The sequence below is a fragment of the Gambusia affinis genome, linkage group LG06 (genome assembly GCF_019740435.1).
Source record: "Gambusia affinis linkage group LG06, SWU_Gaff_1.0, whole genome shotgun sequence".
NCBI lineage: Eukaryota > Metazoa > Chordata > Actinopteri > Cyprinodontiformes > Poeciliidae > Gambusia > Gambusia affinis.
In genome coordinates this window covers 25,500,019-25,516,649 of record NC_057873.1, presented here as the reverse complement: position 1 = coordinate 25,516,649, position 16,631 = coordinate 25,500,019, and the positions used below count along the sequence as shown (strand labels likewise).

Here is a 16,631-nt window from a genome sequence, read left to right as displayed (position 1 = left end):
CTTGCAAAGTCTGCAAATATAACCGGCTTTATAGATTACCTCTAAATTTAAAGTTATACGATTCTTATTTCAATATTATCACATTTTGCCATTATGTAACTAACTAGATGTTCAGCTTTAGACCAAGTGCAAACCACTAGTTTAGCTTTAGTTTCTCAGGCTAATCAGGAAAATGTGTTTTTGTTAAAAAAATATATATATATAAATTTTTTGAAGAAAATAGTTTGTTTTATTGTAAATGTGTGAAAAGAATTTGCACCACCACTTAGTTCTCACACACTCAACACTGCTTTGTGAACTGAGCGTTCATAACAAGAACAAAGGTACTATTTTTAAACTATTTTACTGTTTACTGATGCTTGTCCACACAACTTAAATTTAATGCTACCAAACTGAATTAATGTGAGAAAAATGTGACTAATGTAATGTAAATGTTAGCTGTACCGAACATCAAGTCTCAGGAAATTTGCTCCTTCTATAATTTACAACCTCACTTTATACCGATGCAATGCCATTTCATCTGTATTTTCCCACTACAAACCACTTCATTCCATCATACCCAATTTGTTTATTTTTGTTGTATTTTTTCCTGAATCATAGAGACAAATGGTTATAACAAGGTTCTTTTAGTGTCAATGTCATAATCTAAAAACTTTTTATCATACTTTCCATTTATTTTAGCTCTAGTCTCTGTGGACTTTTACAAAATAGCCAAACCAACTGTATTTATAAAGCACCTTGAAACAGTGAGAACTCTTTTAGTCCCAACAAAAGGACAAATTGTGATGATTTGATGAAAGTGAAATAACTTTACAAAGTAATGCAGAAGAACCTCCTGGTAAATATTTACTTGAGTCTCGTAATTACATTTTCTTACATTAGACTCTTAATAGAATGTAGAAAATGTCTTTAAATTGACAGCTGGTAAAGCAGGTTTTCTGATTTTCTGAAACTATAAAGACATTGTTGACGAGCTGACCAGCTCTACATCAGATAACGTGAGTGTAGACTTCATGGCTCTCCAAAACTCCGGCCAGACGTTGACGGAACACAAACGTTTGGTTTCCTCGAGGCTGGTGGTGTTTTAGCTCCTTAGCTTCAGTTTCTTTGCCATTTGTTGTTGGTCAGAGTGGTTGCATCAGGTTTCCAGTGGCTTTAAACGACGTAAATGGAAACTGTCAGAGTGAAAACAGCAAGCCGAATGGCGGCTAAATTCCCAGTTTACAGGAATCTTTGACGCATTTTGATTCTTTTGCTAGTACCGAAGAGAGACTGGTGTCAGTGTGGAGAAAGTTGGTTTCAGGCTCTCATTCTGATTGCAGTCAACAGAAGCTGTAAATGCAGAAGGGGTAAAAAAAAAAAAAAAAAACTCTGTGGTTGCCGTAGTAACCCATCTCCCATCCATCCTGACTTGACACTCTTCCAGAGCGAAGACGAAGGAAACGAATGAAAGCCTCAGAGGAACTTTTTCCAGAAGCTCTGACACATCATCAGCCTGTCTGTCCGAGGCGCTGCCACTGTCACCACACTGCAGGTTTCAGACCGCCGCCCAATTGGCCATGCGCTACCCGATGCTTTGTGACTCATGTCACCTCTCGGAGGGAAGGAGTTGAACTGGTTGGCGGCTGGAAGTCAATTTGATTCTCTAATCTTCTCAGAATCTGCCAGACTGAGATTATTTCATCCCGCACAGAGGAGATGTCACGGCTCAAATCTCTTAGCGAGTGATCCCTGATGAAGGCCAGAACGGGCGGATGGAGCGGAGTAACGGGGAGGGCCGGGGGGTGAACAGCAGGCCCACGCTGATCCAAACATTTAATCAACAATCCAGTCTGACACTCACGAAGACAATCCAAACCTTGCCACGAGCCACAAATCTCCTCATGCTAAAAATAAGCTGACGGCGTACCACAAATAGTGAATGGGAGAAAATCTCATTTTGCAAGAAATATATTTTAGGGAGGGCAACGTTTATTCTCAGAAATACGACAGACAACTTGCGGAAACTTAATGCAGAGACAACCGGAGAGTAAGAGCTTGGAGATGTTTGTTCAGTTTAAGATACTTCACAGAGGTCTTGACTCAACAATGCTCTATTTCTTCTGTGACACAAACATAAAGGTTGGCTCAGTACCTCATCTGAAGAACATTGAAATTCTGAACATTATGTTCAGAAAACTTAAGAAATAGTATTTAATCCTTAAACTGCTGTAAAGTTTTAGGTTTCTGGGTGAACAGGTGAACAGGTTAAATCCAAACCTAATCAACCAGACATTATAACCCAGACTTCTCCAATAGATTGCCAAACAGAGAAATGTAATTTCCACAAAGAAAACCCTCACACCACTCTAGAGACCATGAGGGACATACTTTACACCACTGAATTCACTTGCTGATGCTGTATGAAAGCTTAGACGTGGCTCCTTTGCCATGGAAACCCGTTCCATGAAGCTGCGGTCGCAGCACCCCATCTTCCTCAGAATGCAACTTTACTTGACTTAATACTCTGCAGCTGAGTTGTTGTTACCCAATTGCTTCCACTGTGTTAAAATACTGCAAACAGATGGCAAAGAAATTACCTTACTCTTAAAAGTTTCCAATGCCTCCCAAAAAGTTGAGTTGTTTGGTCTAAAAAGCCAGAGACAAAGAATGCTTTTATAAAATAACAATAACTTATGGAGCTGGGTCTGATGCATCTGCCATCGCTGAGTTATAACCAGAAACAGTAAGAGTGCCCAACAGTCGTCCAGCACAGCAGTTGGTTACCACGGAGACTGGATGAAGACTATAGAAGAGACATTGCTGGCTACACACCAAGGTTTCTTTTTGAACACAAGTCCCCATGCTTCTTAGTTATCAAGAAATGTGACAATTTCTCGATAATCCATTCCAAGTGGTTTGGTCTCCTATATCTGAAGCATTTTACTTTACCCATACAATCCAAAAACATAAACTTAATTTATTTAAGTGATTGTTTTAAAAAACTATATATATATATATATATATATATATATATATATATATATATATATATATATATATATATATATATATATATATATATATATATATATATATATAACAAATAAGCTGCTCCATATCCCAAAGCATGCCAAAAAGTCTTTTTGTTTGTGAGTAGAATGAGGGATCCTCGCATCTTTTGGTCGAAATATGCTGGATAAATGATTTTTTTTTTTCTCAAAAATTCTTTTGCTAACTTATCTGCTCATATGACAGTACTCTACTCAATTACCGTGTCACACATTAATAAATTATATTATGCTTTACTGGCTCGGTCAACAAGCTCTTCTTTCTTTGTCGGCCTTCTATTTAAGCACTTGGGATTGTAATCAGAGTCAACCCCATGCTGTATGAGGGACATAAACACAATTTGATTTGAGGACCTTTTCAAATACCATCATTCAAACTGACCCCTACATGCATTTCCATAGAAACCCATTAACCATCAAAATGTACTTTGATAAACCTTGTTAAAGACTTTATTGAAAAAAAATATATTATATGTTGGATTCAACTCTATTACCTCTAGTAAGGCATTCACTTTTTTTTTCGGTTTACAAGCTAGAGTGCTTTGAAAAAACAAATCTCAATTAGTTCAGACTATAAAAAGACAGTAGCAAGTATAATCAACTTTTGTGAGCTTTATGTCATTTATAATGTTATTCCCTCATCAAAAACGTACCTGGAGTGTAACTTCAAAATCCTGTTTGAGAAATCCTTAAATCTCCCATGGCAACCATTCATGGGTGCCTAAATACTTGCTCTCACAAAGCAGCGCCTTTTCTCCAAGTCAAATTTGTCTCACAGAGCACCTCTTTCTCTGAGTCTAACGCTAGTCTGAAGGAGCTGAGTGGGGCTCCTTCAGACTAGCGGCAGCAGCAATAAGCATACACTTAGTTCAACTGTGCATCTGCAGAGCTAATCATGGGAACTACTTCTCAGTCTGCTAAGAAAGATGCTAAAAGCTTCGTGGAGAAAGGTGCTGGGATGAAGTACTGAAGCGAAGTTTCAAAGAACAAGAGCTTCTTAAAGAGGCAAAGGCCAAATTTCAAGGTGTTTAATTGCAGAGTCAAAATTCTTTTTAGTCATGTTTGACATTTACAACATTTTTACAACTGAAGGTAACACTTTTTTGGGGGGAGCGGGGGGGGGGGGGGGTTGTGCTATAAAATGGCAGTCTGTGCTTGTAAAATACACAACACCGCCCTTTTAAGAAAACTGTGTAAGTTTATAAGTAAAAAAATGTTTTTTAAACTTTCAGTCTGACTATACTACAAACTAAACTTTATACAAGAATCACATAAAATCGCAAAAACAGTTGGTTTAAGCCGCTGCTTAGCTGCTCTCTGTGACTTCAGCCGGCAATAATTGTCATTTCCTGGATGACCGAGAGTTCAACCAAGCTCTTTACAGCCGACATTTTAATCACATGACATAATAAAATGTTGAATACGTCTCGCACTTGTTGCAGGCCTGTTGCTAAGCATTGCGGCAGACTCATTATTTCCTGACCAGACAGCGTACTTTACAGATAAACTCCAGTCTGTTTTGGTTTTATTTTATTTTATTTTTTTGTAACCTCTGATGCAACATAATGCGCATTAAATGACCAACGGGAAAAGTTTACCGGCGGTGAACTATGACCTGTTGGGCCTGGCGGATACCAGGCGCATTAACAGCACACGCGCGCGCGCGCGCAAAGAGAGAGATAGACGAAGAGAGAGAGAAACTATGATTATCGATTATTTCACAGCTTGGGCGTGAACTGATCGGTTTAATGGGCAGCAGCTGGTGGTGGTCGCGCGAGGAGGTTCACCTGCACGCGCGAGGCGACGGGATTATCCAGCGGTAAACTTACCTGCGACTGCGCGCGCTGCTCCTCTCCGCCGCCTCCTCTATGCTGCTCCTCGGTTAGGAAGCATGCTGCCAGCCAGCATCGCCTCGCACTGCAGACCCACGCAGCCCGGACGCTCGCTCAATCAAAGACAGGCCACGGCTGATCATCTGAGGTAGATGGTGTTGGCAGGAAAGCCCGCGACCAGGTGCGGCATCTCGCTCTACAAAAGGGCTGGCGAGTGATTCCGTGGCTGGAAGATAGAGAGAGAGAGATAGAGAGAGTGTGTGTGTCCGGGCGTCGCGAGCGCGCACTGCTGAAACTGGATTCGTGCTCGCGCCTGTTTGTGCCTCCGGGGTTCCCAGACCTTTTTTTTTCTCTACCTCCTCCTCCTCTTCTTCCTCCTCTTCTCCCCAAACCAGGGACCCAGATTTGATTGTAGGCGTGCGGGTTTGCAGGCAGGCGCTGATTCATTTACATTCGCGAGCATCGAGGAACCGCAGTTGTGCGGTGTTAGGTAATGCTTTTGGTACAACAATTACATAACCCCTCCACTGTGGGTAGGCGGTAACAGTGAGAGGAGTGAAAAATGGTGTTGAGATCGCTCATAATCATCATACTTTTTTTCTTTTTTTTTTATCCACCGAGGAAAATTAAGCGGAAATTCAGGTTTTGTTCTGGTTATTCACAACGATTTTGATCATTTATAAACTTTATTCATCTAACTAAGATAGTCATGTTCATCTTGGTTTTTCTACATTTTATATGATATTTATTATTATTATTTAAATATCTTTTACCAACATAAAAACCCATTGAGATTAAAAATCTCTTTTTCAAGGGAGTCCTGGCCAAGAGGCAGCAACAAATACAACACAAAACAAATAAGAAGCTGTCAAGCTATGAAAAAAGAAGAAATAGTCCATATTTATGTCGTGCATAATTGTGTAGGACGACTATAATACGCGCTTTTCAATAATATTATCATTTAGAAATCGGAAAACGCTTGATGCTTTACTTATTGTCCAGTGGAATCAACTTTGTTCAGAAATCACACAGTTAGTAAAGAGTGCAGCTGAATGTGATTTAATATCAGTATAAATACAGATGTTCTGAGACTGTGTCAGAGATTTTGTTACAGACCATTAGTAAACAAACATCTGGAGAACAACAAAAAGCACAGCTGCAGGGTCAGAAATGATACTGCAGAGAGGCTCAGAGCTGGGTTAGGTTATAATTAATTTCCATTCAGTTTGAAAATACTTTATTAATCCCAGAGGGAAAATCAAATGTCACAATTTTCTTCAGAGATGCCAGAGACGCAGTAAACAATCTCCTGTAGCAGTCTGTGTTACAGCACATCTCACGCAGCCCAAGTGCCACCAGTGACACTTGAAGGAGCTGAGTGGGGCTCATTGGTTTTTAAAATTATGTTTTAAAAACCAATGCCAAAATGCCACAGACTCCTAGTTGGACCAGCTCTTACAGTGGCTTACATCATAGACCAGATTAACAACCTGGCTAATGTTTAGAAATCTCTAGTTCATAACTAGTCTGCTCCAGTTTGAATGTACAAAAACAGGGATTCTCCTGCAGCACTGATGTGGAATCACAGCAAGAGTGGAAAAAGCACGGCGGAGCTTGCCTCCTTTTACCTCTTCCACTTGTTTGTTGGCCGGTTGCCATGGCGTTCCCAACCTTGTTTATAAACCCTTGTTCTCATGTCATCCGGATGCATCCGTAAATCGTTGTTCTAAACAGTTTACGGATCCCGTCAGTTCATAAACACCAGCCGGCTTTTAAAAATGCCGGTTTGAGCGCGAGCCCCAAACAAAACACTCTTTGCTCTCAACTGGATCGAAGCGAGTCCGGTTGAAGTTATGTGGCTGTAGAAGGCTCAAGCTAAAGGTTGCTTTAACTCTTCTCCTGAGAGATAATGCACCAGAGACGTGTTTCAGTCTCCAAAATGTGACGTCTGGAAACTCTTCCGTGTTCTGGTGAGGTCAAGGACCTTTGCTAGGAGAATTCAGATCCTCTGCAGCAGTTTTAAAGAGTAAGACTTGGCTAACATTCTAAAGCCAATTAAAATGTATTAACTAAGTAATCTGATATTTGAAAGAAAATGATGTTTTCGCCTACATTTTCATAATACTTTCTTGAGACAATTTTAAAAATGTGAAAGGGGACCTATTATGCAAAATGCACTTTTTTCTTGGTTTTCTACTTTTATTTGGGTTTTTATTGCTTCTAGAAATACTCCAAGTGCAAAAAAAAACAAAAAAAAACAAAGATGTGTGGTTAGCCATATGTCTGCCGCCATGTTGACATGTATAACGTATAAACATTGAGTTGGGGAGGCGTGGCCAGCAGTACTTAAAGTGACAGAGCCCAAAAACCTCTCATTCTGATTCTTCACGTTGTCAGACTGGTTCTATTTAAGCATTTTAAAAAATAAGAATTTTTTAATTCTATATGTGACCATTATCAGCCCTGGATGTGGCCAGAAATGAGCCACCATTTGGGTGCAATCTCCTTATTCTGTTAATTTTGAATTCATTAGAACGACAGACACAAAAACTGAAGTAATTTAGTGACTTACTTACCACTTAATTATCTCTAATTATTAACGATGCATTTAGTGTGAAATAACATTGCGTCTGTCAGGGCTTTGGAGTCCTCTGGCTTAATGAAGCGGTGCGAGATACAAATGCAGCTCTTTTACTACTCTATCACAGGAAACTTGAAGAAATAAAGCATAAAATTTGGCTGGGACATGAAAGAATTAATAATACTAATGAAGGATTTTTACATTACGGTACATGTTTTTGTTAAGTTGTGTCGACTATAAAGCCTGTGATGTAGGTGTTTAATGATAAACACACAGCTCTAGCTACATGGTTTTAGCAGCCTGGCTGAAGCTGAGGCACGATGCCTCAGGGCGGCGGAGTGTTTAAACAGTGGATTAGCTGAACTTTACATTTTACTCAGGTGTGTGCAGAAGAATGGCAGCTCATTTGTTTGCTCTCCACCAATCGCCTAAAAAAATTTAAACACAAGCGCAAAGGGAACCGAGTGTGTTTTCCTCCTTCAACGTATGGGTGAAAACATCCAAAACCTGCTTGGATTCCGTTTTCCTTTATTTGAAATTTCAATTTCAAAATACATCTGAAACTTGGCACTTCTACTCTGCTCTGACCAGTGTGTCCTAGAAATCAAAAACGGGAGGCAGAAAACCTGACCTGATTATCACAGTGCTTCACTCTCTCTCTCTCTCCAATTTCTGACCAACACTCACCCCCTGTGTCCAGCATTCGAACTGCAGCGAAATTCTGGAAGCACACAAGGAAACAAACACAAATAAAACCTCTTTTGATTTCTTTTTTTTTTATTATATCAAAATACAAAAATTTGAGAGGAAACTCTTGTATAGGACTAAGCATTTGAAATGATATGGTGACATGGATACAACACTGCGCTCATGTTCTCATAGACATGCCATAGATAGAGCAGAGATCATGTGATGGGCTCATGTCTACGTCATGATGAGCCACCAGGAGTGAGCCTGTGCATTTTACCCCTATAAAGGCTTGTGATGGCGACCGCTGCTGTACATCCAGGCCCGTTTGGTAACAAGCCAGAGTGTGTGTTGTCATTCTTTTTACTTATTTATTTATTTTTTACATTTTAGTTTGTTCAGGTTTCTGCTTACTCGAAGAGAAAAGAGAGAGAGAGAAAAATCAAAAGAAAATTCATGGCAGTTGAACATGAGCAGTGACCAAGACATGATCTCAAGACGAGTCACTGGATAGCAGTGGTAAAAAAAAAATAAAAGAAAAAAAATTGTACAGATATTATACATAAGGCTTTGGTACAGCACCATACAGTATGAGTTAATTGCTCACAAAAAAAAAAAAGTTAAGTAAAGCATCAAAAAACCTGATGCGGTGACAGAATAAAATGGCATTTCTAAAAAAAAATTAAATAAAAATAAAAGAAACAATCAGTGTTATCGTTTTTTAAAAAAGAGAAGAGTGGAAAAAATGTTAACTCTGAATATTTACATATGGACATCATGGTCAAAAACCAAAACAAGAACAACAAAAACACGTAAAATACCGAATGTAAACATGTGATGTACAGCACAGAGTTCGGTGGATGAAAGTGAAACCAAACATGGGAATTTCTCACTTCTTTTAAGCACTACTGGGTTTGCTTGAATATGAGCTAAAACAGTCAACAATGTAGTGCTTATAGTAGCCTACGATTAATTATACATTCTAGCTTCTCAGTGCTGGTACACATGAAGAACAAACAGAAACAAACGAACAAAAGAGATAAAGAGAATATAGAAAATACTACGTACTTTTCTAGCTTCCGTCCAATAACAAACCAGCTCAGATGGCCATGAATGATTGCTAAATAGGCATTTTTGTAATTGTCTCTACATGCAAGATTAATACGATTTAAATAAAAGAGAAAAGAAAAAAGAAAGTCAAATCTGTTAAGTATCATCCTATCAGCAGCTAGTGATGCACTAAGAGCCGTAAGCAGAACCCATCCCCTCCAAAACAAAACAACGCCCCCCCCCCCAAAAAATAACAGAGAAACAGAACAGAAAATGTCGCTAACAGTACGTCCAAAGCAGCCCTCTTAAACGCTGTACATGTTCCTGTTGGATTTTGCGAAGAACCAAATGACGAGCCCGGAAGACAGCGTCTGTTTGTGAAAAATAAAAAAATAAAAAAATAAAAACAGTGGTGGGGATGTGTGAGCTTTTCTGACGAGAGAATAAATGCAACGACTCATGGCTAAACTGTACAGTACTAATAGGAGTTGTTTGTTTAAAAATGTTGATGGTGGGATGAGGTGAGACGTTTGCGTCCTCAGTAGTAGCAGTAGAAGTGTGCTTGAAAAAACAAGTGCTGTTGACCATAGATCTACATTGCTGTGGAAAAGCATTACCCCCTCTTACAGATTTAAAGTTTTGGATATTGTTTTTTTGTCATGCTTTAGAAAAAAAATGCAGATCTAAAAGATGATTTTATTTATTAAGGAACAAAAGATATGCAAATTAACCATTGTGAAAAATAAAATTGCCTGTAAACTTAACGGCTGGTTGTGCCAACATTGTGGGCGGCAATTAGGCGTTCATTGTGATGATGGGCAATTAGACTTTTCCATCAATGTGAAGGAATTTTGAACCATTTTTCTCTACAGAATTGCTTGAATTAGTCACACTAATTATAGTTCCCAAGAGTGAAAGGTCTTAATAAAATCAAGCCACAATATTTTAATCACATTTTAGGTTCAAACTAGACAACTCCAAGCTTGTTGTTTCTTCCTTTTTGAGCAAGGTTACAAACTACTGATTGGAAATTCTTTGCTAAAGAATATGTTTTACGCCACTGATAGATTGCGTTGGTTGACTTTGCTTTTCTCCTCTTCCTGATGAGTTTTTGCTTTTTGATTTCTTGAATTTCGAGATATTTTATCTAACTTTTATGTTGCAAAAAAAAAAAAAAAAAGAAGTCCTGCTTATGTGAATTCTTGATTTTACAGATATGGCAATAATCTGCTCAGCTCAGCTGTCAAAAGATGTGTCAATCTGTGTTTCAGGGAGGGCGGAGGCGATTATTTCTTCCACATAAGGACAGATTTTACAGACACCTTCCCCCTATCGCCCATTTGAAAAATGCATTTTGCATTTACTCAGGTTCCACTTGACCAATGTTACATTTACCTTTGTGGTTTAAGCAACTTCCAAGCAAAACAAAAGCACAAATAGAGAAAATCTTTAAACGAGGCAAATACTTTTTCACAGCACTGTACAGGAAGTTTTCAGAAAAGCCCCCCTGACCTGACAGCGCACGCTGATTCTCTTCTGTGTCCCGTGACTAGTTGCTAATCTAAGTCAGGCTACGTTTCTCCCGCTTAGGCTGGGTTAATAATTTCAATATCATCACAAATATATTTTAAAGAGGGTATCTTGGAAGCACAGACAGACATAGCAAAAAACACACTATAGAAAACAGGTCATTTTTGAGTTAATTGAATGTCACAGGTCTCTATTAATCAAGGTTATATGTCTACTTTTTTCCAGTATTGTCTATCACTGTAGTCACACTGTTATGATTAGAACAATGTCTACCAGAGCTAGCTTAGCTGCTCACACACACACGCACGCGCTCACACGCGTAGGGGGTGGAGAAAAAAAGATCCTTCCGGAAACAGAAACAAATCTTCAGACCTCTATTCTACAGCACCACAAAGTTAAACATAGCACCAAGTCGTAATGTTCAAAGCAACTATGCCCTAACACACTTTAATTTCATCAAACTAATGTAAACACAATTTCCTCCACAGCACGTTTTGTACATGTCTACAGCATGTCCGTTGCTTTTAGGAAACCAAACATAAAGGGGGTAAAAGTAAAAAAAATAAAAAATAATCTAAAAGTTTCCTTCAGGTTTATTTGCTTTGGACACATGAAGGCGAAGAAAACCGTCGTGAATCTACATGTGTGCTCATGAATGGGCAAAATACATTATTACTTTGTTTCAGAAATATAATAGAGGGCAACACATTTTCTGCTTCTAAAGCGTCCCACCCACCCCCCTCCTGTCCCGCAATGGGCGTCCACATACTAACACATCAGAGAAAATACTTCTCAACTTGTGCAGCCAGCAGGCTGTGGCAATAATACACTGTACGGTACTAACATTAAGTGTACTTTTCTTCTCAGTTAAAATACCGTCTGCTAAAGTATGACAAATTAGGCACCTTAAAATGTTTTTAAAACATCCACTTAAAGCCGTATCGTCAGCAAATACTTTGATATATAATCTAACTTCTTTTAACTTGGGATATCCGTCTCATTTTTTTCTTTTTTTTTCCCCCTATTCATACATCCCCGCACAAGAAAGTCTTCCTGTAAAACATGGTTGGATTTCTCTTTACAAATACAATACACGCCATGTACAGTACATAACAAATATAGATTATTTCCTTGTATCTTACATGAAACCAATTATTTTGTTTGTCGCTCGCTTTCAAGCAATCGCCGCTTTCTCGCTCGTCCAAGTAGATTTAGAGAATCATTCACGTGGATAACCTCGGATATAGCAAGACGTTCCAATTTGCTGAAATGAAGCGAAAAAAATTAAAATAAAAAAACCCTGCTTGATGCGTATTTGAGTGACTGAACTAGCCTTAGCGAAACAATCGGAAAGAGAAAAGACGATAATATCGTCAAAGAAAGCGGTGACCGGCAGAACGGGCGTGGCCGTTGAATACTGGAGTTTGGACCTATTGTTGCCGTCGGGTCGTCTCAGCAAATCTCCGCTGCGCTACGTAAGCATTTCGGCGGGTCATTCACTGCACTGTGACGAAGGGACATTCATTTCCTGTACAGCAAAACATACATTCATTATCGGTTAGTGTCAAAAAAGTAATAATAATTACAAAAAAATTAGCAAACGCATAGAGAAGTAGCTAGCAATTAATATACAGTTTTTAAGAGATAAACAGTCAGGGTGGCCATTTTGTTTGGAGATTCCCCATTGCTTTTTTTACAGCTTCGTGAAGCAATCACATTCCACTCTAACAGCTGCTGTCAAACTTTTACGTCTTCACTGTGCAGTTTACTTGGGATTTCTCGCCCCCGCAATTTTTCTATAATATATATATGTATATATATATTTTTTTGAAAACAAAAGTCTTCTGGTATTATTGTTAAAACAAGCTAAATTAGACTTGCGCATTCTCTCTTTCATGTGTCCTTGGCAGACAAAAGCAATATAAAAAAAACAGACATTATTGGAGTTCTCACTTCTTCAGAGTGACACACATGAGAAGGCGACGGAAACAAAGGCAGTTTATGTTAGAGAAAACAAAAAAAAAACAAAAACAACAAAAGGCAAAGAAAAGGCACCTCAAGATGTGCCCAATTTCACAAATGATTCTTTAAGAATGAGATACATACAGACGCTTCATACTTTTGTTTCGCCGCTCTGGAAGTCCAACCTCTGCTGAGCATGAAAGTCCCCCCGAAATTTTTCACGAGGTCTCACGAAGGCTATGGTCTTTCGTCATAATACCGTGCCCTAGCAAAGGGCGTGACGACCCAGAGTGTAACACTCCTCTCTACTCAGAAACCCTAAAAGCAGACGCGATGCGCCAGCTGCAGTAACGAAAAGCATCCAAATAAGATTAAGCTAGGCCATGTTATCCATTTGAATGAGGGGTGAGCATTATAAACCTTTTTGTCCGTACCTTTAGAGTGTAAAAAGGTCAAGTACGTATAGTATACCACAAGAATTACAGCAACTCTGCGTTTACTCTGAGGTATATTTTGCTGTAAGAACCCTGTGTTTAAAGACTGACACTAGTTGTATTGTAGGAAAGGTAGACTCATGTCCCTGTACAAGGACGCACCAGGCTTTAACAGTACACTGTTTTACTGAAAAACCTCAAAGGTATGAACCCTCAATGATACGTGAGTGAAAAAATCTTTTTTTTTTCTTTTTTTTTTTTTTTAAGTGTTGTGTCATACTCAACCAACACATTTTATTACTGTAAGAGGAAGCTTAATTCCCTTGTTTTACTAGTTATATACATTATATATTTCTCAGAGCATTTTCAAGTGAAATTCCTCAGAAAAAAAAAAAAGGAAAAGCAAACAAACAAACAAAAAGATAACGCCATTGTTCTTGTCTTCAGATGAGACTTCCAGCCTCTGGAGGATCCAGGTCACGACTCCTCAGACACATCAAGTTGTACGGATTGTATGAAACCTTTGTTTGTCGCTGTTGATACGGGGGGGGGGGGAGATGGGCAGAGAACTGAGGTGTTTTGGACTTTGCTTCCATGAGGGGCCAGCTTAATTGGGTCCAATGGCTTGGTGGGGCACACAGGTCAGCGTAGAGTTCCATAATTCGGGCCCTCAGAGTCTGCACTGGCCAGGATGCCGGTCTGGTCCTCCTCGGACGGCCTACGCTGCAGGAAGGAGGTCAAGTAGCGGTAAGGGTTCTTGCTTTGCTTTTTACTCTTTTTATGAAGGTTGAGATCTTCTCCCTCTTGGGGTGTCTGAGATTGCTGCAGGGTCTGAGAGGGAGACACACCTGAAAGAGAGGCAGACGAGGCACACACTGGTTCACACTCCCAGACTAAGGTTCCAGACCAATTTGTAACTCTACTTATAACCCACACTTTGGTCATTCTCACTATCTACATGTCATACAAGTGAACAAACCACTGTGTAACCACGAATGTTGCTCTCTTTCGGTTTCTCATCTTGCTAACAGGCATATAGATGGTTAAGCAGGTCTCCAATTGCTTAAGGGGCGCTAGTTCAACAACTAAGAAAATGACTGTTATGTGATTTCGGCACGTTGTATTTATTTTTGTCTATTTTTTTCTCTTGGATCGTTTTGTATTGACTTTAGTTGTATGATTTTTTTTTTGTTGTTGTTTAATATACTTTGGAGTTTGGATAATTCTTTCTTTTTGTAATTTGGTCCCGTGCTGTTGGACCGCCTATAAATAGGCCGGGTTGCGCCAGGTAAAGGGCGACGCCCACTCCCAACAACCACTGAGGATGGATGCGTTCTGACGCGGTGTGCCCGTCTCCAGCCTCCCATACCGCTAGTTTTTGTTAGCCGTCTGTTTGGTTGCTGTTGTTTTTTTCGGTGTGACTTTGACCTGGTGGGACAGCTTGTCCTGTTTTCGATTTTTCCTTTGCAGTAGTTTCTTTTTTTTCTGTAGTCCAGTACTAGCAGGGGCTTCGACGGCCCTGTTTAGGGTTGGCCCCCTGCTGTACTGTTTTGTTCTTTTTGATTGTCTCATCAGGTCCAACTTTCTGATTATACTTTGGGATTTTTTTGTTTTATTTTTTTATTTTTTGGGGACACGGGGGAACTGAGGATTTAATTCTCTCTTTTCCTCCACAGGAAATCAAAAGAAGCTGAAACAAAAGAAAAGGTCAAGAGAGTTTTGAAATAAAAATTACTCTTCGAATCCTCATTTTTGCCTTCGTGTCCTCAAATATGTTGCGCCCTTTTGTGGACGTAACAATGACACACACACACACACACATATATATATTAAGAGACCACTTAAAATGATCAGTTTCTCTGTTTGAGTAAAATGAAGATTGTACTTTGTATTTATTTGCAGAAAATGAGAAATGGAAAATAACAAAAAAGCTGCAGTCCTTTCAGACCTCAAATAATGCAAAGAACACAAGTTCATGTTCATTTAGAGACAGAAAAAAGGGACTTGCTGCCCCACATAGATTCTAATTTTCATTTGAATAGTTTCGTAGCATATTTGACCTAATATAGAATGTCTTAATTATCTATTACTAAACGCTATTTTACACACTTCTGTAATAATGGTGAAAATCTAGTTGATAATGAATACAAATTAAACTGAATTGGCACAAACCCCCCCACCCCCACAAAAGTCTAACTTTACAGCTGTGAAACCGGAAGGAACCCCTCAGACGAACCTGTTCTCCTCACAGATGTTGCGTTGTTGTTATTATTGGCAGCCACTCCCTTGGCTTTAGTTATACAGTGGTGTAGCAGTGCTGGTAAGCTCTCAGACCCGGCAGTATCACTAGACGCACCTAGAGGTTCCCTGAGAGGACGAGAAGAGACAGCACAGCATGCATTGCTCCGGATTAATCCAGCGGTCTGCTCAATGACGTCGCATTGACAAAAAAATAACAACAAACAAGACAAAACATTGCTTTCATTGCTATTTTCAGTAGCTGCTATCGCATGAGTTTGATGAGCACTTGAGCGTCTATTGAGAGATGTTTCACTAAGATGATGAATTTCCAGTCTCTATCTGCTTTGATGGATGATAAAAGTTAAGACAGGAGAGGGGAAAAGATGGAGGAGACAAAGTGAGAGAAAGGACTGTTGACAGGAGGTGGAGATGGTGAAACTGCTGTTGCTCTCAAACAGCCACGACGTTAAAAATCCAACCTAAGGAGTTCAGGTCACATGTTTGGACTCCTACTTTTCCTAAATTTTTAGTTTGATTCCAATTTTAGGGATCACAATTACATTTTTAAATCTTTTGTATTATTATTATTATTTTAGTTCCAAATGAGTAAAGATTGCAGAATTTAAGTTATTTCGGATCTTTAAGTAGTGACTGCTTCAGAAATATGGGTAACATTGATTTGTTTTGTTTTTTTATTTGTTTTTTGCTGTATAAACTCATAAAATGAAAATAATTTTTGGAATTAAAAACTTTACAATTTCTCTTTCAATTTTCCAAAGCCACAATATTTGACAGTGCAGTTTGGGGGGTTGGCAGACCTTTACCCCTGTGCTGATGGTGATCATAGTGGGGCTCTCCTGAACATCAACAGGCAGGAAATTTAAGACTTTTCCAGCTCAGGAAGCTGGAAGTAAGATTCTTTAAATATTGTGTCGAATGCTTCAAAATAGGTATTATTCTGTTTAGAATAAGGACTTTAAAGATCTGTCTGATGTGTGCTAAAGTGAATCGGTTCTTTTTTTTTTTTTGTCATCTAAACTGAATTGAAGTGAAAGGGGAAACTGACCCAACAACTGACTGGTGTATTGCAAGGTTTTCCAGAAATGCATAATGAATTTCATCAGATTTTGTGACTATTTATTTCTTCAATGTACTACAACACTTAACTAAAAAAGAAAGATTAACTGATATGCAACAATTTTGTTTACTGTTTTGATTACTGGCACAAAATGGAATAAGAAAGGGAGAAACTGGCAATGCGTGA

The 16,631-nt window shown here is 39.0% G+C and overlaps 2 protein-coding genes across 7 annotated transcripts in view; both read right to left on the bottom strand.

The window, feature by feature from the left end:
* Nucleotides 1-5,346, bottom strand: part of arhgap32a (Rho GTPase activating protein 32a) — a 33,115-nt gene extending 27,769 nt beyond the window's left edge. The window contains exon 1 of one of the 2 annotated variants that reach the window (XM_044119184.1): nt 4,880-5,346. The gene's annotated coding sequence lies outside the window, so the exon portion shown is untranslated. The remainder of the gene's footprint in view (nt 1-4,879) is intronic. The other variant, XM_044119185.1, reaches the window with a different exon arrangement.
* Nucleotides 5,347-10,348: 5,002 nt separating this feature from the next.
* The window catches only part of igsf9ba (immunoglobulin superfamily, member 9Ba), a 78,587-nt gene continuing 72,304 nt past the window's right edge, over nt 10,349-16,631 (bottom strand). For 4 of the 5 annotated variants that reach the window (XM_044119181.1, XM_044119178.1, XM_044119180.1 and 1 more), the window contains 2 exons: nt 15,363-15,493; nt 10,349-13,974 (listed from right to left, as the gene is read on the bottom strand). In XM_044119181.1, coding sequence (XP_043975116.1) covers nt 13,769-13,974; nt 15,363-15,493 — 337 coding nt within the window. In that variant the 3' untranslated portion in view covers nt 10,349-13,768. Of the gene's footprint in view, nt 13,975-15,362; nt 15,494-16,631 lie in introns of those variants that run through there. The other variant, XM_044119182.1, reaches the window with a different exon arrangement.